The sequence below is a fragment of the Narcine bancroftii genome, chromosome 5, assembly GCF_036971445.1.
Source record: "Narcine bancroftii isolate sNarBan1 chromosome 5, sNarBan1.hap1, whole genome shotgun sequence".
Taxonomy (NCBI): Eukaryota; Metazoa; Chordata; class Chondrichthyes; order Torpediniformes; family Narcinidae; genus Narcine; species Narcine bancroftii.
The window spans coordinates 180,951,860-180,975,489 of NC_091473.1; the positions used below are offsets into that span (position 1 = coordinate 180,951,860).

At 47.9% G+C, this 23,630-nt stretch overlaps 1 protein-coding gene across 5 annotated transcripts; it reads right to left on the bottom strand.

Annotated features, from left to right (window-relative positions):
- Positions 1–6,087: 6,087 nt before the first annotated feature.
- LOC138764272 (free fatty acid receptor 2-like) lies at positions 6,088–16,344 on the bottom strand. 5 transcript variants are annotated; one of them, XR_011358092.1, is made up of 4 exons: positions 16,252–16,344; positions 13,317–14,854; positions 10,071–10,282; positions 6,088–7,727 (listed from the first exon to the last, which is right to left on the bottom strand). XR_011358092.1 is itself a non-coding variant. In XM_069939954.1 (2 exons), the coding sequence occupies exons 1-2, from the start codon at positions 16,322–16,324 to the stop codon at positions 13,878–13,880; spliced, it is 1,050 nt and encodes a 349-aa protein (XP_069796055.1). In that variant the 5' UTR covers positions 16,325–16,344; the 3' UTR covers positions 12,779–13,877. The 5 variants fall into 5 exon arrangements, 4 of the variants coding, with proteins under 4 accessions (XP_069796055.1, XP_069796058.1, XP_069796056.1 ...); XM_069939954.1 differs by lacking the exons at positions 6,088–7,727; positions 10,071–10,282 and having other exon boundaries at positions 12,779–14,854; XM_069939957.1 differs by lacking the exons at positions 6,088–7,727; positions 10,071–10,282; positions 16,252–16,344 and adding an exon at positions 15,975–16,044 and having other exon boundaries at positions 12,779–14,854.
- Positions 16,345–23,630: the final 7,286 nt, after the last annotated feature.

Sequence of the window (23,630 nt, forward strand, 5' to 3'; positions counted from 1 at the left end):
TGAAATTTCTTCAGCCACACAGTTGTGAGTCTGTGGAAACGAGGTCATTGGGTGTGTTTAACGGTATTTGATTAGGGCATCGTTACAGGGAGACGGCTGGGGAGTGGGGCTAAGTGGGAGGATGCTGGCACACTCAATGGGCTGAATGGCCTGTCTCTCCTCCTGTATCTGATCATTTCAGGGAGGTTTGTCTGGAGGTTCATCATTCGGGGTCTGCTGCCACGGGAGGGTGTGAGGCCAATGTGGGATCCTGTGGGCATTTCTGGTCTCCTTGCTCAAAGAAGGCTTTGTTGGCCGGTGGGTGGGGAAGAGTCCTGAGGAGGTTCTCCATGTCAATGAAGGGTTTAGCCATGAGGAGAGATTGAAGTCATGTTGCAGCTCGATAATCTGTGGTGAGACCACACGTGGAAAATTGTGTTCAGTTCTGGTCGCTTCATTACAGGGAGGATGTGGAGAAGGATCAGAGAGATTCACCAGGGTGTTGCTTGGATTGGGGAATGTGTCTCATGAGGCAAGGTTCACAGAGCTGGGGCTTTTCTCTGTGGAGCGAAGATGGACGAGAGACGATAGAGGTCGACAAGATTCTGAGAGACTTAGACAGGGTGGACGGGAAGCACCTGTTTCCCAGGGCAGATTCAGCAAACACAAGAGGATGTCTGCACAAGGTGAGGGGAGGGAGGTTTAGGGGAGACACATGAGTGGTGGGGGCCTGGAATGCGTAGCCGAGTGTGGTGATGCAGGCTGGTATAATAGGGATGTTTAAAAGACTCAGACAGGCTCATGGATGTAAGAGAAATAGAGGGTTGTGGATATGAGGGAGGGAAGGGGTCAGCACAACATCATGGGCCAAAGGGCCTCGACTGCATTCAGGCCCAAAATGTTGAATTTGTATTTTTAATCTTTAAAGTATGCAGCGTGACCTGCTGAGTTTCTCCAGCCCTGAGTTGTTACTTCAGGCCACAGGGTCTACAGTGTGTCAATGCTCTTTAAAAGTTCTCACGTTATTATTGAATGGGACAGCAGGGTTGAAGGGACTAATAGGTGAAGGAGGTTGGAAGTAAGGACGGAGAGAAGGGGGCGAGGAGGGGATACACCCCATAGACTGGAGGCCATTCAGTCCATCTCCCTGGCCTATCACCTGTAGGACGGGAGTCCATTCAGCCCCTCTATACAGCCAATCCTCATTCTTCCTGAGGCCTACCACATACCCCACCCCCTCCACAATCAGTGCACATACCCGTCTCCCCAATCGTGTGCAACACATCTCCTACCACCCCCCATTCCAGGAGTTTTGCAAACATAGATGAGATTTGAATGGAAAAAAATGCAACCCCTCCCCTCCTTAAAAATAAAACTAAATGCCATACAATGGTCTGGCTGGTCCTCCCAGTTCCCGGGGCTGGGACTGGGACCAGGACGGTCCTCCATCTCCTGAGTGGCCGGGACCCGGGACGGTCCTCCCACCCCCCGTGGCCGCATCCAGGATGGTCCTCCCAGACCCCGTGGCCGCATCCGGGATGGTCCTCCCAGTTCCCGTGGCCGTGACCCGGTTGATCCTCCCAGCCCCTGTGGCTGTGGCTTCAGTCCTGCACCCATTTTCCTGCACAACCGGCTTCTGCCCACTTGCAACCTTGCATTCGCCTTAATGCAGTAGAAAAGGCCTGCACCCTGTTCTGGCCGCCGCGCTCCCTCCCGGAACCCTACCTCTGCGGGGATCTGCGCACCTACCTGGTGTCCAGAGCTTGATCTAATATATCCATGTGGCCGCTGAAAGCTGCCTAAATTTCGAATTTCGGAGGAGATTTGATCACGAGGCCAAACAACAGGGTCATGTGAGATCCCAAAATGGACACGTGAGACGAGGCAGCGACGGGTCTGTCTGTCTCCTTCCTCCCCAACGCAGGGCCGCCGAGGTGGGGGAGGGGAGAGAGCATCGCAACGTCCCGCCCGAGTCCTCCGCACCCCGGGCCCCGAGCAATACCCGGAGCGGATTCTGCCGCTCGCAGGATCGCACTCCACACGCGAGCCAGGCCTCAGTCAATCCGGGCCTGTTGCGCACAACTCTCCCTCCCATTTGCAACAGACTTCTCGTCTCTTGCCCGTTTCCACGGTCTTTCCAACGCTATCGAAGTCCTAGGATTCTTGTAATCGCAGGATTCTTAGGGGGTCTCGTGTTGCAGGATTGTTGCACCCACCCCCCGCGTTGCAGGATTATTTTGTCGCAGGCTCCCTCAATGCACAATTCCCCTCTGGTTGCAGGCCAGTCTCACAGTGCAGACGTTGCCCTTCGCCCAGTGCGGGATTCTCCCTGGCGCACTGCACCTATGTGCCCAAATGCACCCTTTCCTCCCCATGCATATTTTTCCCCTGCCCCCCACTGTGACAGGATTATTGCAGCCTCCCTTCCACTGTGGCAGAATGTTGCATCTCGTCCCACCACTACCGTGACAAGAAAATTACACCAGATTCCCCCCCCCCCATACCGGATTGCTGTACTCCTTGCCCTTTCCTTTAATACAGGATTACTGGATCGTCTGCCCCCGCTGCACGATTATTTACCCCCACCACCACCAGTAGAGGATTGTTGCAGAAATTCCTTCATTCCCCCCCCCCACAACCAAATCTGAGGGCTGGGCCGCCCTATTCGCTCCCACTGCATGTCTATTGCTCCCCGTCTCCCTCCAGCCAGAGTTCGACTGCAACATTTCTCGCTGGAGGTTGGTTTCACTTTCTCAGTGAAGCACGTGTTGCATTCTTTCTTTCCCCCCCCCCCCCCACCCCCCTCCCCCTCCTTCCTCCCCCTCTCAGCGCAGGATGCGTCCCCACTCACTCTCTCACCGTGCACCAGCTCCGCGTAGATTTGTTTGTACTGTCGCGTCCGATGCGGGGCGGATTGGCCGCGCTGATTCACGCAGGGTCGGCCAAAGGCAGGCGAAAAGACAGAGAGGAGGAGGGGGGGAAGGGGTGATGGTAGGGTCAGCGACAAAGATGGGAGAGAAAAAAAAGACCTGTGTACGTGCGTCACGTTGTGGACTGAGGAGAGAGGGTGTTGGTGCACCTCGTGACAGGTAGCTGCTACCTCCCAGGGTAAATATAGTCACCGGTTTCCATTTTTGAATGTGCAGCGAAAGCTGGAGGGGTGGAAAATAATGGAAGATACAAACATTTAGGTGGGGGGGGGGGTCTGTTGCAAATTTAAAACTACTCGGCAACTTTTTTTTAAAGGGGGAACACGCTGCTCTTCCGTGCGTAGAAGGGATTCATGTTTTCACTGACGGCGGGACGTGAAGAGCGGCCGGGCCGAATTGCAACTGGAGATGAATATTCGAGTTCTGTCGTTTGGCCAAAAATTGCGGCTCCGGTTCGGGAATCCGGTGCCAGGTCCTGCGAACGACGGCCTCGCCCAAGGACGGTGCAAGAGCATGTACGTGCGCGGCGCGCCGTAGTTCCCGAGGATGTGGGGGTGGGGGGTTGGAAAGAAAAGAGATGCCGAGTGTGCCAAGGAGAAATGTGCAAAACAAAATAAAACGGATCACTAGAGGGCAAAAGTGCATCATCTGTGGACGGAAACCGGTGTTTGTCGGTGCATCGTTCTGTTGCAAAAAGGAGGGGGGCAGAATGTTGCATTTTAATTAATTATTCCCCCCCCCCCTTCCCGTTGTATCCGGCAGCAGCAGGTTGTGATGCGGATCCTTTGCCCGGCACTAATGCAGGGGTGGGGGAAGAGACGAAACAAACGTGAACAAAAAACATCGTCCCAGTGAGATGCGGCGAAAAAATCTGGGTGGTTTGCAGCGTCCGGGGGGGGGAAGAGGGGCATTGCCCCATTTCGTCTGGGTGCCACCTTCGGTTGTAATCCGATTCCGTTCCGGTTCTGCGTGCGTAAAATAAAAATAGCCGAAGCGGCTTTTGTGCGTCGCGATGGCTGTCGGAGTTGTAGTCCGGACCGTTCTGCGTCCTCTGTCGGAGCAGCGTCGAGGAAGTGAAAGGGAACTACAGGTCCCAGAATGCAGAGCGACGGACGTGTTTTAACTTGAATTTAAAAGCTGTGTAGAGTCAAGTTCAGCGCCCGTCGCTCCTTCCCGGTGGGGGTGGGATGGATTTCATAGGAATAAATGATTCAAATGGGGGGGGGGGGGAAGAAATAAGATTTTATTTCGACCGCGCATGCGTTAGTCCTGTGAAAGATTGCAACATGCCCTGGTGAATGCGCATGCGTCAGACCTCAATGTTGCCATTGTTGAGGGAACCAGACCCTCGTGAGCACCGACGCGCTCCACGGAAAACCCCCCCGTCCTTGACAGATTATATGGACTTGCTTCTTTCCTTTCTATAAATGACAGCAGGAATAAAAGGCTTAAAATATTATATTTCATGGGAAAATATTAGTCTGTTAAAGAATTTTAGAAGCGGAACAGCAAGGCGTGAGAGCCAAGGCTCGAAACTCATGCTCGATGTTTTGCTGAAGTCTGCAGATTACAGGACGTGTGAATTATTGCGAACAGGTCTTCCTGCGTACAGAACAGCCGCTTTGCAAAGCTAATAAAGTTGTGTTGTAGTGGCATTTGCTATTTTGGATTTAAGTTAACACATTCTTTCATGGAGCTGAGGATAATGAGAGTTATGCAGTAGGTTGTCGGAGTAGGTTATTGGGTCGGTGGGCTGAAGGGTCTGGACTGTACTGTAAATTTCCATGTTATTTGTTAACAGTTTTGTATGACTAATTCCAATGCTGTGTGCAGTAGAGTATTCCAGTATTCTGGCAATGAAGTGTCCATATAGCAAGTGAAAAAACCCTCCATGAACACACACAATGGACGATCTTCATCAGAATATTTTATTACATGAATACGGAGTCTGGTTCAACTCCACTTTATCTCTGGTAAAACACGAAAGACTGCAGACACTGTGGTTTAAGTAACTACACAATGCTGGAAAAACTCAGTACTTTCTAGAGCAAATGATACATAACCGACGTTTCAGGCTTGAGTCTTTCATCGAGGTTTGTTCTTTCTATGTGGAGTGCATGTGAGGTATCACAGATGTAGGTGGGGAGGGGTTGGACCAAGGAGAAAATTTAGCCAGGTTAGACAATACTAGTAATGGGTCTGCCGTGATGATTGAGTTGATGTACCTTGAATAAAGATAGAACCCTCTTTCCCCCTGTCCCTTCCTTCTCTTCTGCCCATTTATCACCCGGCCTGATTCTCTATACTCCTGTGAAAGGGCCCATTCCTGAAATGTTGGTTGCTCCTTGCCATCCCATGGCTCTGGGTGGCCTGCAGAATTTCTCCAGCAAGTGTGTGGATGGGGGTGTGTGTGTGGTGCTCCTGACACCAGGGCCTACACCCTTTCTGTGTAACTTCCATAAGCATTAATAATTTCATGGGAGGTGCCTCCAACAAAATCCTCCCTCTCTATTTGGTGCCCCATGAAGCAATATTTAATTTATGTATCTACAGGGGTTGTCTACTGCATCCGGTTCTCCCGCTGGGGTCTCTAAGTCAAACAAACTGGGAGTTGCTTCATTGACCCCCTCGGCTCTATCCACTGCAAAAAGGCGGATCTCCCAGTGGCCACCCATTTCAATTCTCCACCCCATTCCTTGGCCCACATGCTACAATTAGGGACATTTAAAAGCCTCTTAGGCGCATAGAACATTCCAGCACAGTCGAGGCCCTTCATCCCATGATGTTGTTGTGAAATATAAAGTGTTCACAGTCACTACTCTAGAGACAAAGTTTTGGAAAACAAGTTCAGCTTTTATTTCAGGTCTGCAGAGCCAGGTGTCTTTTAGTTCCAAGACACACCGCAGGTCCAGAATCATCATTCTTTTGTACAGTCCCGCGCTCAACATCACCACAACTTCATTTAATCTGTTCCAATCAGAATTTCAATATCTTACAACCTTCCCCTTTTCTCTTCCATCCTTGCAGATACCACACAGTCCTCCCTCATCATACATCGCATGTTATGTTAATTAGGTAGTCCCATCCTTAGGGGTGACTAAGTTAATATTCATGTCTTTATTAAGCAAGTTCAATGGGGTACCCTAGCTCTCTGTGCCAGTCTGAACAGATTCTTTCATCTTTGAGGTTCTGATAAGGGGCCCACTAGTTAGTGCTGTCTATTTTCAAGCTCTAATCTCATTCCATCACCCTTCGCAGAGCAGTATGCTATCTAATTGGGTGCCTAAAATTCATTAGGTACTCCCCTTGGAGTACTCCAATTGAATCAATATAAATTTGGTTATTGAAAAACATCCCAAGGAACTCCTTACTTTTCTTTATCCCTATTACATTCTCCTGTTCAAATGCCAAGGTGAAGGGTATGGCCAATTGAATGATTGCATAGGTGCTTTTCCAATAGGGAGGAAGAATTGGTCCATGGATTCTGCCTCTGCAGAACCACCATAGATCCGCTCGAGGTACATTCAAGGCTGAGTGGTTCCCTCCCCTCTCCTCTGTCATATCTTGTACCTTTGTGCATAGTTGTAGCTTTCCTAGGTCCTTTGTGAACTGTCTTCCTTGTCTTGAAATGCAGGCAGTTGTGATTCCCTGACACAGCCCAGAATGCCAGCGGAATCCGGACATCCTTCCTCTTCAGAGGAGGGAACACCAAGGACAGAGATTTACAGGACTGGTTACCCCAACCCTCTATCCTGATGCAAAGCCATCATGCACCTGCATTTCCTGTTTGTCTTTACCCCACCCCAACGGAGGTAGAACCACCTGTGCTATCAGACGTCCAGAAGCACATGCATAGCAATTGCTCGTTTAAACTCATCTCCATATATTTTACCCGTTCTACCCAGGCATTTGTATCCCATGTCCTGTCTCAATCTCAACCATCTGTCTAATGTCCTCTACTATCTTCATTATTTTCGGTGTCATTGGGTGGAGTATAAGGTTTCACTTTGGGCATTATTGTGAAGGTACTATCAGTTGGATTAGTCTTTGATCCTTCTACAATTATTCTAAAACAACGCGCCAACAGGTCCTTTCCACTGATATTTATCCCCATTCCAAATTTTTCCCATTTACCCTTTTTGAGTAGGTTTTTTCTGGGTAGTCCACCATTCATCACTCCAATAGGGGCAGTATCTATTAAGACACATATATTTCTCCTGAACACTATATAATCTCTGACTCTTGATCCTTCCACATTTTATTAAACTACAAGCATCGATCCGTATCACCTGTGGTTTAGAACTCTCGGGAATGGTAATGGTGAACTTTACTGGCCCTGAGGGCTTGACGATGGATTCCAATCCTCTCCTTACTTGGGTATGAATCCCATCAGCCCAACCCTGGTTCCCACTTACCAACTCTACTCAGCATATCCACCACCATCTCGTGTTTCTTTCTACCGAAGGAGGAGGGTTGTACATAGATATTGAACTTATGTTTCATAAACTATTCCAAGTCCTGTTCTAATGACCATCAATGTCTTTTCAACTGGATCTTGAGCGGGTTTTCGGTGGGATGTATGTGCAAAGTTGGCGGCTTAGTAGGGGTCCTCACTGGTCCTTTCACTCTGGTGTGATGTGTCCACCTTTTTCTGCAGTTCTTATCAATGTCTCAGTGGTCAGGAGGGTTAGAAATGGTCCCTCCCAACTTGGATGAAGCTTGGTGTCCTTCCATATCTTAACCAGAACCTAATCACCTGGTTGTATTTTGTGAACGGCAAATTCGAGCAGAGGTGTCTGGGCTAACAAACCCTTTTTCCTAAGAACAAATAAAGAAGAAGCGAAAGCCAATACATAGTTCCTTAGACATTTGTCAGTGACTTCTACGGTAGGCAATTCGCCTTCTCTTCCTGAAAATGGCAGTCTGAATAGCATCTCATAAGGGGACAATCCGACATTCCTTTGAGGTGCTATTCGGATTAATGCTATAGGCGGGCATTTAGTCCAGGGTAACTTTGTTTCCAGCACCAATTTGGACAATGTCTGATTCATTAGTTCTACCCATCCTGAGGAAAGGGGATGCCATGGGGTTTGAAAATCCCATGTTATTTCTAACTTTTGCATTGATTCTTGAAGTATCCTAGAGGTGAAGTATAAGTTTCTAGTCTTTTGTGCAAATGAATCTATTCACAGTCGACAATAACCCATCAGTCCCAGGAACTTGCTTAGTTCCTCCTTTGTTTTCGGGAGAACCATTTCCAATATCCCCTTAGTCCTTTCAGGACATTTTCCTTTTTCCCTTACTTATTAAGTGTCCCAAATGTTTTACCCCCTTTTCTAACCCCAGTTGTAACCCAGGAGGTTACTCCCAATATCCGGAATGTATTATAATTGCCACATCACTTCCTCATGATCTGTTCCGATCATAATGGGCTCCCAAAATAGGTACAGAAAACTCTTCCCCTTCTACCCCAGATACCTTTAATTGTTGACCAGTGAATCTAACTCCCTCCGGTATAATGTTTAATGATGATCTAGTGGCCTCTAGTGGTATCCTCTTTGTTGGAAATTTATCAAAGGTTCCCGGTGGGTCCCGGGAGGAAGAAACCCCTGATCCCACTAATCCTTCCAAAAGTCAGAGGGATCGCATCCCTTTCCCTCTTTAATTCAGGGCATTCCTGTTTGAAATGTCCCACTTTCCCACAATAGTAACACCCTGCCTGCTGGGGTTGCACAAAACTCAAGTACATCAATATAATAACAACTGGAATATTTCCATCGCTCAATTTTTCTATCAGAGATGTCCCTCTGGTGGAGTCTAATCTCCTGGATGGAAGGTAGAAGGCTCATTGAGAACTCATGTTGAACTAAATCTTTGAGGTCACAATCCTGATAATCCTTTAGATACTTTATCTGCTCCCTCATTAAGTTAAGAAATCACATCTTTATCATGGGTATGTGCCCAACTTTAAACTGCAAACAAATTGGTATCTTGTGTGGCCCCTTTAAGAGTATTCCTGGCTCTCTTCGTTCACCGTGTTGTATTCTGCACAAACTGGCTGCGTAATCTCTTCTTCTGACCTTCCTGGCAATTTGCCTGGCTGGTATCTTATGTTTTTATGCTGTTCTCTCTGTCCTCACTGAGAACAGCTTAATTTTTAAACTGTACAAATGCAGACAAACGTGTTTTAACAAAAGCTTCTAGAATTTTTCACAGACTTTAAATCTCAACTTCTTTGTTACAGTGGCCGGATGATTTAGCATGGCTCTGGGTTCAAGCACTAACAGTATCCGAAAATACTTTGAGTATTCCTGGCTAGAGGTCTAGATACAGGCAGATAATGCTAGTGGTGGTCTTTAGGGCGTCCCCGAGGAGTACTCGGGGTCACTCGTCTCTCCCTCCTCCATCAGCCTTGGGACTTCCATTTCACTACGTAGTCTTTGTTTATCCTCCTGTGCAGGAGGCTTCTCCTCGGGTGCCTAATTAACATAACATGCGATTTTTCCTGTCCTGCTCCTTTCTATGTGCACATTCTTGCTGGTGGACATCCATAAGTTTACTGTCCCCCCTTCTGCCAGTTTTACAGCATTAGTTTGGCAACCTGCAAGCCTATCTCTTTTCTTTCTTGTGCCAACAGGTGCCACTTTCCAATGAGCTCTTTAATGAATTCATCATCCCAAGTACCCCCCCCCCCCCCACAACAAGCCTTCCTCCCTAGTCTTTTATTTAATGTCTCAGAAACTTTTCAAATTATATTTTCAACCTCCAGATAGTTGTATTTACACAATTCCCCATTGTACCTCAGGTTCCCAGAACCTGAGCTCCCCGAGCACACACAAATGATCCCTGAATAGTTCCCTGAACTCTTAACTGAGCTCCCTGAGCTCTTATTCAACCACAGTGCCGGACCGCCAAGTTCCCTGAAATCTCCCTGGAGACATTCCTTGGTCTCTGACCCGACCCTTTTACAGGTCTGTTCTCTAACATCTGCCCCAACAAACTATCCGGCAGTATGTCAGTTCCAGGACCCTCATTTCGGGGTCCCTTCTCTCGGGACTCATCAGTTCTGGTATACTGAGTACCCATTTTCCTACCTGTCAGATCACAAACTCCTGACAGACTATCCTGATCACCCGAGTAATACTTAGTCAATTTTCTTACCCGGGTCTTGTGCACGAGAGTCTTCCGACCGAACCACTCCTACCAGAGTTCCCCCTTGTTCTCCAGAGTCTCCTGTCCGGATATCACTCGCTCAAACCACTGACAGCAAGCAAGGAAATCTGAGACCACTGAAATCAGCGGGGTGCACCTTCTCGTCCTTCGATAGCCAGTCGCCAAGCGGTGGGAGTTGCGATCCCGGACGAGTCACCAAGCTTGTGAAATATAAAGTGTTCACAATCACTACTCTGGAGACAAAGTCTTGGAGAACAAGTTCAGCTTTTATTTCAGGTCTGCAGAGCCAGGTGTCTTTTAGTCCCAAAACACACCGCAGGTCCAGAATCATCATTCTTTTGTACAGTCCCGTGCTCAACATCACCACACCTTCATTTAGTCTCTTCCAATCAGAATTTCAATATCTTATAACCTTCCCCTTTCCCTTCCATCTCTGGAGATACCACACAGTCCCTCCTTCATCATACATCGCATGTTATGCTAATTATGTAGTTCCATCCTTAGGGGCGTCTATGTCTTTATTAAGCAAGCTCAATGGGGTACCCTAAGTCACTGCCAGTCCAAACCAGATTCTTTCATCCTTGAGGTTTCTGATAAGGGGCCCACTAGTTAGAGCTGTCTATTTTCAAGCTCTAATCTCATTCCATCACCCTTCACAGAGTAGTGCTAGTTTAATCATCTTCAGCCATTTTTCACACTGTGCTGACCCATAGAAACTTCAACAATCACCCCTTCTACTCCACACCCACAATCCTCTATTTCTCTTACATCCGTGAGCCTGTCTAAGAGTCTTTTAAATGGCCCTATTGTACCAGGCTCCACCACCACCCTGGCCATGCATTCCAGTCATCCACCACTCTGTTTAAAAACACGTTGTCCCTAAACTCCTCCCCCCCTCCCCCACCTTGTATAGACATCCTGTGGTGTTTGTTATTCCTGCCCTGGGAAACAGGCACTGGTCGTCCTAAGCCTCTCAAAATCTTGTAGACCTCTTAAGTCTCCTCTTGCGCTCTAAGGAGAAAAGACCCTGCTTTCCTAACCTCACCTCAAAACAGTTGTTTCCAAATCCAGGCAACATCTTGGTGAATCTCCTCTGACCCCACTCCACAGCTTTGTAATGAGGCAACCAGAATTGAACACAATACTCACCTGAGAAACAGAGCTGCAACATGACCTCTTGACTCTTGAACTCAGTCCCCCAATGAATGAAGCCCAGCGTCCCAATAGGCCTTCTTTAACCTGTACGGCAACCCTGAGAGATTGATGGATTTGGACGCCAAAGACACTCTGTTCCTCAACACTGTTAAGAATCTTGAGGTTAACCATGTATCCCACCTTCAATCTGCATCTACCATTTCTCTGACCACATCTTGAACTGATTATTATATAATTCTCATCCAATAATAACAGGATAATTCTCCATCTGTTACTGTACCGGAACCTGACATGTCAACAGTCATCACCTCAAACACACCGATGAGATACAAGCTGGGCATCAGATCTGGGAGAGGAATTACTGAAAACTGACTTGAAAACCAAACCTCCATTAATTATCAGTTTATTTCATCTGTGAATTACATTACATAAAATCTCTGGGTCAGACAGCACCGTGCACAGTTCCCAGTCTCCATATCCCACACCGGGAGCACCATGTTCAGTTCCTGGTCTCGGTATCCCATACAGGGAATACCGTGCTCAGTTCCTGGTCTCCATATCCCACACCGGGAGCACCATGTTCAGTTCCTGGTCTCCATATCCCATACAGGGAATACCGTGCTCAGTTCCTGGTCTCCATATCCCACACTGGGAACACAGTGCTCAGTTCCTGGTCTCCGTATCCCACACTGGGAATACTGTGCTCAGTTCCTGGTCTCCGTATCCCACACTGGGAATACTGTGCCCAGTTCCTGGTCTCCATATCCCATACTGAGAGCACTGTCCACAATTCCCAGTAGCCCACTGGATTAACACACTTCTTGGAGGGAAACATTGGGCATGTGCCTAGCAAGCAAGAGAGGGACCAAATGGCCTGTTTCTAAGAATGAACAACCAGCCCTCGGCCTCAGAGGACAATGGAATTTCAAGCCACTTTGCAGATTCTAATCGGTTTACTCTCAAGCCTGTGAAAGTTGAGGGGAGGGGTTCATTTGGCTCAGAAGTCCTTCAGTTGGAATGGGGAAGCAGACCGATGGGCCGATGCTTCTCCTTCCGGCAGTGCTGCCCCCTCTAGTCACCAAGGCCGATTTTCTAGGGGTGGAGATGGGACAGGGTGGAGAGGAGGGGATTGAGCAGAGGTCGGAAGGGGAAGGAAGTTGGAGAACAGCAGAGGGGTACGTGCGGAGGGAGACAAGAGGGCGGAAATTTGGGTCACCGAGTCCTCCAGCGTAAAAACAGCCCCTCTGGCCCAACACTCCCATGCTGACCGGCGAAAGTCCCCCTTTGCCTCAACATTCAAGGACTATTTCTGGATGTGCCCGAACGCTTTAACCTTCCCATTTCCTGTTCCCACAGACCCACCCACTCTGTGTAGAGATGTTGCCCTCTTATACTCTTCAGTTTCAGACTCCCGGACCCTCGGAGGAGACGATGATCGTCCATCTTATCCCCACCCTTCGTGGGTTTATAAACCTCTATCAGTTTTCCCCCTCAGGGAGAAAAGTACCAGCTTCTACTGATAACCCGAACCCGCCCCCCCCCCCCCCCCCCCCCCCCCCCGCCAGTCCTGGGAACATACTGGTGAATCTTTCCCAGCTCAGTGACGCCCGACCTAAAGCTGGGTGACTGGATCTGCCTGCAATACCCTGAGTGTGGTCTCACCCGCGTCTGGTACAGATGGACGTCCCAGCTCCTGGACTGGGACGTCCGAATTGATGAAGGAAACATGACCAGTCGTCCCCTTCCCCGTCCTGTCTACTAAGGGAACGGTCCCTGCACCCCGGGGTCTCTCTGTTCTCCAACTTCCTTCCCCGCCCCGTCTACCTGTGTCCACACTCTAAGGGAGAGGTGTCCCTGTACCCCGGGGTCTAACTCCTGTTCTACATGCTACAAGATGAGAGAGGGTCTGTGATGGAGAGAGGGAGAGTCAGAGAGAAGGGGAGTCAGCGAGAGGAGGGAAAGCCAGGGTTGGAATAGAGGGAATTTCAAAACAAAGTAGTGTTGGAAAATTCCAGCCAGGGTATTATTGGGAAACAGTGAACAGAGAAATGTTGCCAGGTACCCGGGTTCGATCCCCACCTCCGCCTCTGTGTGGATCGTGCACGTCCTTGTGTTCCGTTTCTCTGCCCTGCCCCGGGATTCTGTTCTCTCCCACGGGAGGGAGGGGTGGTGAGGAGGAAATGAAAGGGGGATGGGGTAAGAGAGCGGGAGGGAAGAGGAAGATGGGACAAGGGGACAGAGAAAAAAGGGCTGAAAGAGGAGAGGGAGAGGGGAGATTGGAATAGGGGAGAATCGGGAGGAAGGGGCTGGAGGGAGTGGACAGGAGAGCGGAAGGGAGGGACGGGGAAAGGGAAGGAGAGATGGTAAGAGTAGAGGGGATGGAGAGTCAAGGGGTGAGGGAGGAGGCAGAACAGAATGGTTGAAGAGGGGGGGAAAGGGGAGAAAGCAGAATGGGGATGGGGTGAGGGGGGTGGGAGAAATGGGGGTGAGGAAAGAGATGAGGGGGTGGGAGAACTGGGAAAGGGGAGAGAGCAAAATGGGGATGGAGAAAAGGGGGAGGGAGGGGTGGGAGAGAGGAGAGAAGGATGGATGGGGGAGGGAGAGGAGGAGAACCGCGTCCCGGGGAGTGGGAGAGCGAGATCAGAACTCGGAGTGCTGGAACCCCGTGCTCCGGAGTTCCAGGCTCCGTCTGCGGCTCGACGCCAACAGCCTGCGCGGACTGAACAGCAGGATCTCCCGCGACAGGCTGGTCACGCAGCCGCGACACGCCTTCTTCACGGCGCTGGAGGAGAAGTAGAAGATGACGGGGTCCAGGCTAGTGTTGAAGGTGCTGAGCAGGAGGGCGTCGGTCCGCCAGGAGGGGTTGCGCCACTGCGCGTAGCCCACGAAGTGCGAGAGGTTGTAGGGACCGAAGCAGACGAGGAAGACGGCCAGGGTGGTGAGCACCAGGCCGATGGCGCGGCACTTCTTCTCCCGGCTGATGTGGGGGGAGGAGAGGAGGATGTGGATGAATCCGGAGTAACAGAAGGTGGTGATGGAGAGCGGGAGGCAGAAAAGGACTAGTCCCAGCTCCAGCCGGACGGGCAGGAGGATTCGAAGCTGGCGTTCACTGAAGTTGCTGTAGCAGCCAGTGAGGTTGGCGGAGCGCTGGTTCTCCGTGATGTAGACGATACTGCAGTGGCAGAAGGCGCAAAGCCAAAGCAGGCAGCTGGCCAGCACGGCGTGAGTGGACGCCCGGCACATCTTGTAGCGCAGCGGGTACGCGACGCCCAGGTACCTCTCCACCGCCAGCGCCGTCAGGAAGAGGATACTGCTGTAAATGGCGCTGAAGTAGAAGAGGCCGCTGAGTGGGCACAGGAAGGAGGGCAGGACCCAGTGGCTGCCCTTTGCCGACTCCACGATCTTGAAGGGCAGGAAGAGGAGGAAGGCGAGGTCGGAGATGGTCAGGTTGATGAGGAAGACGAGATTGGGGCCGGCCTTGCGCCGCGCCTTGGAGAGGAAGGCGCAGAGGGCGAGCACGTTGAAAGGCAGCCCGGTGAGCAGCGCCACGGAGTAGACGGCTATGTGCAGCCGGTCGGCGAAGGACTGGTCCGTCATGGCATCTGTCGCATCACAGGCTGCGGAGGGGAGAGAAGGGGGGGGTTCGATCAGGCGAGGGGTTTGTAGCTCCCCTCCCAACACAGACTGGGGAGATGGGGGGGGGGGGGAAGAGGCGGGGGGAGAGATAGTGGGAAGAAGGAGAGAGGGGGAAAGGGAGAGAGAGAAGGGGAGAGATAACAGGACGAGGGAGAGTAGGACAGAGAGAGGTGGGGTTAGACATAGCACTTCCCTCCCCAATACAGAAAAATCCCAACCGCCTCCAATCCTTGGGAACCCAACACCCCTCCCTCACAGGCTTACACAGAAACACACTCACCCCGAAACGCACACTCCCTCGTGTACACACACACACACACAAAGAAATACACAATCCTCACTGGAGGAAAAGTCTCTCTCTCCCCCTCCCATACCCAACCCCACACACAAAGGAACAAACATACACATGCATTCTAACACACAGACTCACATATACACACATACGGACAGGGTCAGACACTCACAAACAGAATTACAAACAGACCTCACTTGGGGGGACGTCTCTCCCACTCATACCTACCTCCACATACAAGGAACAGACGCCCGGGAAAAACAGACACATGCATTCTAACACACACGCAGACTCCTACACAGACACGCTAGGTGCTTTCAAACTGCAGCACCTGGGGTAGCCCTCCTGGGACCCGGATACGATTACTGGGTGCAGGATGCCCCTTTCAAACTGCAAGTGGAGCCACCTGATAAATTGCCAAACCCAGTGATTTAAGGGGGATCCTGCCCCCTTGATGAGTGACGCGTCACAAACTCACCAGAAGTACCGGCCATCAGTCGTCCCCGTCCCTCCCCCCCCCCCCCCCACCCCCCAGCCCCCCAACCAACATGCTGCTGCCGAGAATGGGGCAGGGAGTGGTTGCTGCCACGGCACGTCACTCCGGTTCGCGACGACAGCTCAGTGCAGGAGCGATGGCCGTCTTCCTTACCCATAATTCCTCGCGCCGCTGGAACCACTGCCTGAGTGGTTTCAGCGGTGTGGGGGATTATGGGTGTGGAAGACGGCCATCGCTCCCGCACTGTGCTGTCGCCGTGAACTGGAGCAGCGTTGGCAGCAGTGTCACATCCTGGACCTCCCCCCCCCCACACCTTCTTCCTCCCCTGATCGCGGAAGCAACCTCTCCCCCTTTTCCCCCACTTCGTGGCAGCCAAGCGTCGTTTCCCTGTGACACACGCGCACAAGCACTGACATCACCTGATTAACCAGGTTGGTCATTTCCCCTTGCAAATTCACTGGAGCAAGACACCTGGGTAAGTTTCACTGGGTCCCCTGATCACCTCTGGGTTGCTAACCATGCAAATTGCCCGGTAAACCCCATTTTACACGGCAGTTTGAAAGGGTCTACTCACAGACAAAGACACTCACATAAACACAAAGTGCTTTCAAACTGCAGCACCCGGATATCCCTCCTGGGTCCTGGGTGAGATGACTGGGTCATGGGCGCCTACAGACACAATGCACCCAGTGTCATCACTCACAGACCCCAAAGGTAGTTTAGGAGGGCGAAGCCTGTGCTGAGAGACACACATCTGGTCACAACCATGACTGTTGCAGCTTTGAGGACAGTTAGGAAGCTCCCGCAGCAGACACAACAGACCTTTGGAGGCCAGGGGAGAGGTAACTGCGGTGGGAACCGGAGGTGGGAGCCGGGATCCTGAGCTCACAGGGAAAGAGGAGCAGAAGACAGGTCACCCCGTGGTTGATGATGCAAACCAGGAAGTTTTGCAGGAATGTTTGTTGCTGTCAACTTCCTCAAAGGGCAGTGAAGTGAGGGAGACGATTTTCCCTGGTCAATGTAGTTTCAACTCCACAACCCCTAGCCAGGACTAGATGGGCTGAATAAACTCCAACATCTTGGGAGGATTGATGAGGGGTTATCAAAAATAAATGTCCACAGAACACAATAGCACAATACAGGCCTTTCTAGTCCCACTGACTTGCACCCAGTCCATAGCCCCCCAAGCACCCCCCCCATCCATTTACCTATCCAAACTCTTCAATGTTAAAATTGAGCCCGCATTCACCACTTCAGTTCGTTCCACACCCCCCCTCCCTCTCTGTGTGAAGATGTTCCCCCTAAACTTTTCCCTTTTCACCCTTAACCCATGTCCTCTGGTTTGTATCTCACCCACCTTCAGTGGAAAAAACCAACCTACATTTACTCAGTCTATCCCCCTCATCATTTTAAATACCTCCATCAAAATCCAGGGAATAAAGTCCTGACCTGTTTAACCTTTCCCTATAACTCAATTCCTGAGTACTAAACCCGCCCTACCCCAAAACCCTCTATTTTCCTTCCATCCATGTGTCTGTTTAAGAGTCTCTTAAATGCTCATGATGTTCCAGCCTCCATCATCACCCTGGCAATGCACTCCAGGCCCGGACAACTCAACTTTCTGTGTAAAAACAAACTTACCCCTGATGTCTCCCCTAAACTTCCCTTCCTTCACCTTGTACACACGTCCTCTGATGTTTGCTGATTCTGCCCTGGGAAACAGGCGCTGCCGTCCACCCTGTCTAAGCCTCTCAGAATCTTGTCAACCTCTATTAAATCCCAGCTCTGCAAACCTTGCCTCACGAGACGCATTCTCCAATACAGGCAACATCCTGGTGAATCTCCTCTGACCCCTCTCCACAGCTTCCACATCCTTCCTGTAATGAGGTGACCAGAATTGAATGCAATATTCTGGGTTATATATAAATATGTTTTTAAAAGAGATAGATTGTGGAGGGTTTAGTGTGTAGGTCACTTCACAAACAAACACTTCACAAAAGACATCTCACTTGAAATGCAAGAGCTACGCCTAAGTAGAGACTTCGTCCCCACAGTGACTTTACAGAAACTGTGCAGAATGCCTATGGCGACTTCACAAGTAGGTGTTAATTGGACTGAAGTTGTGGAGTAAATGGACTATTATCTTTAAAGCAACAGATGCCCAGGCAGAAACTGATTCCAGTGCCAGCAGTCTGCCTGCTTGCAGTTTGCTGTCCTAAGAGGGGTCGTGGTTTTGCAGAGGTAGAGAGCGAGAAAGAGAATTCAGTTCTGCAGAAGCTTTTGAGGCTGCAACATGGCAAGGTGGCAGCTTGTTGAAGACCTCATTCTGAAGATGGGTTATGAGTTCAGCCTGTTGAAAACCCTTGTGGTCCTTACAAGAGGAAATGGCTGGCTATAGTGTTTCACCTGAAATAAGGGGAAGAGGAACTCAGTGGTGACCTGGAAGAAGAGGTTATCATTTGGAAAACCCTGATGGGGCAAGTTTCTTCAGCAAGAGACTGAAGTGGCTGATTGGAAGAAATCAGTTTGTGTCCAGCAAGCAACAAATCTCTCTCTGAAACCATCAAGAACCTTCCTGAGCGGGAACCAATTACCTTTAAGCACCAAAGCCTGGTGAAAAATTCATAAATGTTCAATTCTGTACACAGTATGAGAATTGTCTGATACCGGAGAACTTGGAGGAGTGAGATTGGACTAAGTTAAGATAATAAGTTAAAGTTTGATGCTGTTCTAATGTTTAAAGAAAATTAAAAACTACTTTTGTTTGAGTAACCATTTGTCTTGGTGAATTTCTATAGCTGCTGGGTTTTGGGGTCCTCTGGGCTTGTAACAGTGGTCTCACCAAAGGTTTATAGATTGCAACCTCTCGCCTAATGAACTCAACGCCCGTCCCCGTCCCCCCCCCCCACCAGTTACGATTTGACACTATTGAGCACTTAAACTGTTGATATTACAGTAGTTTATTGATGTGCTCACATATTCCACTCGTCACTGACCTCCAGGCACAATGTGGCCCATCTACAACCCCCTGCTTTCTGCAGGCAATCAATTCTGAATCTGTACAACCAAGATGCCAGGGATCTGAAGCTTAGACTTTTGAACAGGTCTACTGGAAGAACAGCGAGGGTGATCAGGAATCGCAGAGTGTGAATTGGTGTTCCAGTGAAGGTGAACAGGGGACCTGGTGAGAGTGGTGGGTGTCCTCTAGTGTCTGTAACTCCTGCCCTGGGAAACAGGCTCTGGCCATCCACTTGATCTAAGCCTCGCATAATCTTGTCGACCTTCATTAAGTTTCCTCTCATCCTTCTTCGCTCCAAAGAGAAAAGTTCCGGTTCGGTGAACCTTGCCTCATAAGACTTATTTTCTGCCCCCTCTCCACAGCTTCCGGGGATATAAACATCCTTACTATAATGAGGTAACCAGAACTGAACACAACACTGTTAAAGTTGACCCACGATAAGACGAACAGCCGCAGAACCAAAGAGTGAAAAATCACTTCTTTATTGTAAGCCACAGACATATCTGTGGTCAGACGGTGCCTGAACAAAGATTATGCGGCACATTACTTTATTACGCCAGTGAAAGTGAGGAGTACAAAGAAAGAGTAAACAATGTAACTCGTTCCCCCACATGGGACCTCACTCAGTCTCCTTGTACAACTTACATCGTCCTTTGGACAGATCCCTATGTACAGTTTTACATTTCTCATGAATTGGCATTAGATTCAGTTGCTCCTTTCCTTTGCAGTTTCAGTGACCTACCATCCAGTAGGTTTCCCAGCAACATTCTGATATCTCACATTGCTTGTCTCATACTCCCATCCCATTCGAGTCAAACCATGCCCTGCATCTACTAAGCCATTAATTACTGTTAGCCAACTGACTACAGCAGAAGCCCCATAATTCTTTACAATACTCTGTATGGACTCACCAGGGATTTGGAGAGTTGCAACATGATCTCCCGACTGGAATGGAATGCTCTAATGAATCCCATCAGCCTTCTGAACTAGCCTATCAACTTGCTGCTCTGAATAGCTTCCTGTAGATACATTCTCTTGGGACACTCCTTGCACAATAAATGATTTAATTGTAAATTTTGGGGCACAGTTTGAAATTTTAACCTATTCATAGCCTGTTGCACTGCCAAGTGTCCTTGAAAGGCTTTGATTAAAGAATGAGGTATTGCAGGTATGGTCAACAACTGGGGTTACTACTCATTGCCAGCAATGACACTCCTTCAAAAGGACCTGCCTTCATTGCAATGAGGCTCACTGTTCCGCAAGTGTGTGATAGGACGGTGTGGAGGGAGTTTCATCCCGTGTCTGACCCCAGGAGTGTGTGTTATCGGACGGTGCGGAGGGAGCTTCCTTCACTCTGTGTCTGACCCAGGGAGTGTGTGATCGGACGGTGCGGAGGGAGCTTCCTTCACTCTGTGTCTGAATCATTTTCTCTCAAATCTGTACCCCATCTGATCCCCTACACCCCTCCCTGTCTCTGGAACCCCCTCCAGTCCCCTACACGTCTCCCTATCTCTGAAAGCCCCTTCAGTCCCCTACACCTTTCCCTGTCTCTGTAACCCCCCCCCCTCCGGTCCCCTACACCCCTCACCCTCTCTGTAAACCCCTCACCCACTTTGTAGCCCATTCCCCCCAGTCCCCTGTATCCCTCCATTGCAGCGTTCCTTCCTCACTTCCCACTAATGGAGGTCTGCTCAGTATGAGGGAGCAGTTTATTAATATTCGTTTTAGACCGCTGAATCAAACACCCAATTATAAAATGTGATGCTTTTGATGAAGCCATAATCAGTTGGTAGATTTTACCTCAATGCACTTTTTACAGGGGGGGAGTCACGTGATGGAGTAGTGGCCGGTACGGGAACTCCAGCCCTCTCCAGAAAAGTTAAAAAAAGATAGAGAAAAAACAAGGGCACAAACTTAAAAACCAAAACAAAGTGAAAGTAAAAGTGTGAAGAAAATGGCAGCGAAGAAAGAAAAACCAAAAACAACGGGAAGAAAAGAAGAAGGAAAGACATCGGAAGAAGAAGGTGAAGGCCTTACCTGTCCGAAGAGGCCCGCCGCGGAGAGAGAAGCCCGCTCCCACAGGTCAGTGGAGGTCCCGGGCTCGGGACTACAAAAATGGCTCGCAGAGCCGAGTAAAAGTGCGCAACCGCGATGATGCGCATGAAATAAAACACACTGACGGGAGGGGGGAACAGCTGCGGAGTCAATCTCCACAGCTGAGAGAGACACCTGCAGCACAGCAGCAGGTGCAGAACACGGACAATAACAACAACAAGAAAGAAGAGGGCAAAAAGAAAACAAGGAAACAACAGATGGTCAACCCAGAGGAAGAAGAAGAAGAAGAACAGAAAGAAGTGGAAGAAGAAGAGAAAGGCAAGACAATGGATGTAGCTTTTTTTGAAGAATATATGGAATCAGTGAAAGAATGGCAATTACAAGAATTTAATGAGATAAAAAGAAGAATTAAGAATGCAGAAGAAAGAATGAATAAAATGGAAGTGGCCATATCAGAATTGGCAAAAAGAGTGGAAAATATGGAAAAAAGAGAAACATTTGTAGATATGGAAGTAAAAGACTTAAAAGAGAAATTAGAAGAATCTAATAAAAAAGATAAAGAAGCACAGGAGCTGTTAGCTCAGAAGATAGATATGATAGAAAACTATAATATAAGAAATAATATAAAGATAGTGGGCCTTAAGGAAGATGAAGAAGGCAAGAATATGAGAGAATTTATAAAAGATTGGATCCCCACGGTCCTGGGAAGACCAGAATTACAGGAAGAAATGGAAATAGAGAGGGCACATAGAACTTTAGCCCCGAAACCACAACCGCAGCAAAAACCAAGATCAATTTTAGTAAAATTCTTAAGATATACAACAAGAGAAAATATATTGGAGAAAGCAATGAAGAAAGTAAGAGAGGACAAAAAGCCACTGGAATATAAAGGTCAAAAAATTTTTTTCTATCCAGACATAAGTTTTGAACTCCTGAAGAAGAGGAAGGAGTTCAATACAGCAAAAACGATCTTATGGAAAAAAGGATATAAATTTATGTTAAGGTACCCAGCAGTACTTAAAATAATTATTCCAGGGCAACAAAACAGACTATTCTCGGATCCAGAGGAAGCAAGGAAAGTTGCAGAACAACTACAAAACAAGCAGAGAGATGAAGACATGTAATAAGAGTAAAAATGACCACGATCTATATGTATGTGTGTAAAGGGGTATATGTGTGTGTATATATATATATATATATATAGTGTGCATACATGAATGTATCCGTATTTAGAGGAAAATATATAGAGTATAGACAAGAATTAATAAGGGAGGGAAATGGAATAGAGGGAATAAGGAGGGAATTAAAAGAGTGACCTTTGTTACATATGAAAATTGAAATCTTTTCTGGGGGGTGCTGGGTGGGGAGGAGTTACAGTCACTGCAAAATCAGCTGACGTTTGCGAGTGAATTCGCAAATCCAAATGGAGAGGGGAGATGTGGTTGTCCGACAAGGGATAAAGGACAACTCAGGAGGGGGAGGGGAGATTGGGGTTAAAGAAATTTTAAATAGGAGAATAGGGAAAATGTTTGATGTTTTAGAAATGTTGTCTTATAAAGTGTTCAAAACAAGAAAGCAGAAATGGATAAGAAGGAAAGGTAATGATGGAGAAACGGAAAGGGAAGATAAACAAAGTATAAAATGGCTACGCTGAACTATATGACTTTAAATATTAACGGAATACATAACCAAATTAAAAGGAAGAAACTGCTAAATTTACTGAAAAAAGAAAAAATTGATATAGCATTTGTGCAAGAAACACATTTAACTGAATTGGAGCACAAGAAATTAAAGAGAGATTTGGTAGGACATGTAACAGCAGCATCGTATAATTCAAAAGCAAGAGGAGTAGCTATATTAATTAGTAAAAATGTGCCAATTAAAATAGAAGAGGAAATAATAGATCCAGCAGGGAGATATGTAATGATAAAATGTCAGATATATTCGGAGTTTTGGAATCTACTCAATGTATATTCACCTAACGAAGAAGATCAAAAATTTATGCAAGATATTTTTTTGAAGATAGCAGATACGCAAGGAAACATATTAATAGGAGGGGATTTCAACCTGAATTTGGATTCAAATATGGACAAAACTGGGAAAAAAATTAACAGAAAGAACAAAGTAACCAAATTTATAATTAAATCGATGCAAGAAATGCAACTTTTGGATATATGGAGGAAACAACACCCAAAGGAAAAGGAATATTCATATTACTCGGCTAGACATAAAACATACTCAAGAATAGACCTATTTTTGTTATCAGCTCGTATGCAAGATAGAGTAAGAAAAACAGAATATAAAGCTAGAATATTATCGGACCATTCACCCTTAAAATTGACAGTAAAGTTAGAGGACATCCCTCCAAGAATGTATAGATGGAGATTAAGCCCCATGCTACTCAAAAGGCAGGATTTTAGAGAATTCATTGAAAGACAAATTAAAATGTACTTTGAAATAAATATGGAATCAGTGAAAGATAAGTTTATACTATGGGACGCAATGAAAGCGTTCATCAGAGGGCAAATAATAAGTTATGTAACCAAGATGAAGAAGGACTATAATCAGGAAACAGAGCAGTTGGAAAGGGAAATAGTAAATATAGAAAAAGAATGAGCAATGAAGGAAGATACAATTAAAAGAAGAGAATTGGCAGATAAAAAAATAAAATATGAAACACTACAAACATATAAGGTGGAGAAGAACATAATGAAGACAAAACAGAAATATTATGAACTAGGAGAAAAAACGCACAAAATTCTAGCATGGCAGCTTAAGACAGAACAAGCTAAGAAAATGGTATTGGCATCAAGGAAAAAAGACAAACAAATCACATATAATCCAATGGAAATTAATGAAAACTTCAGGGAATTCTATGAACAATTATACCGAACT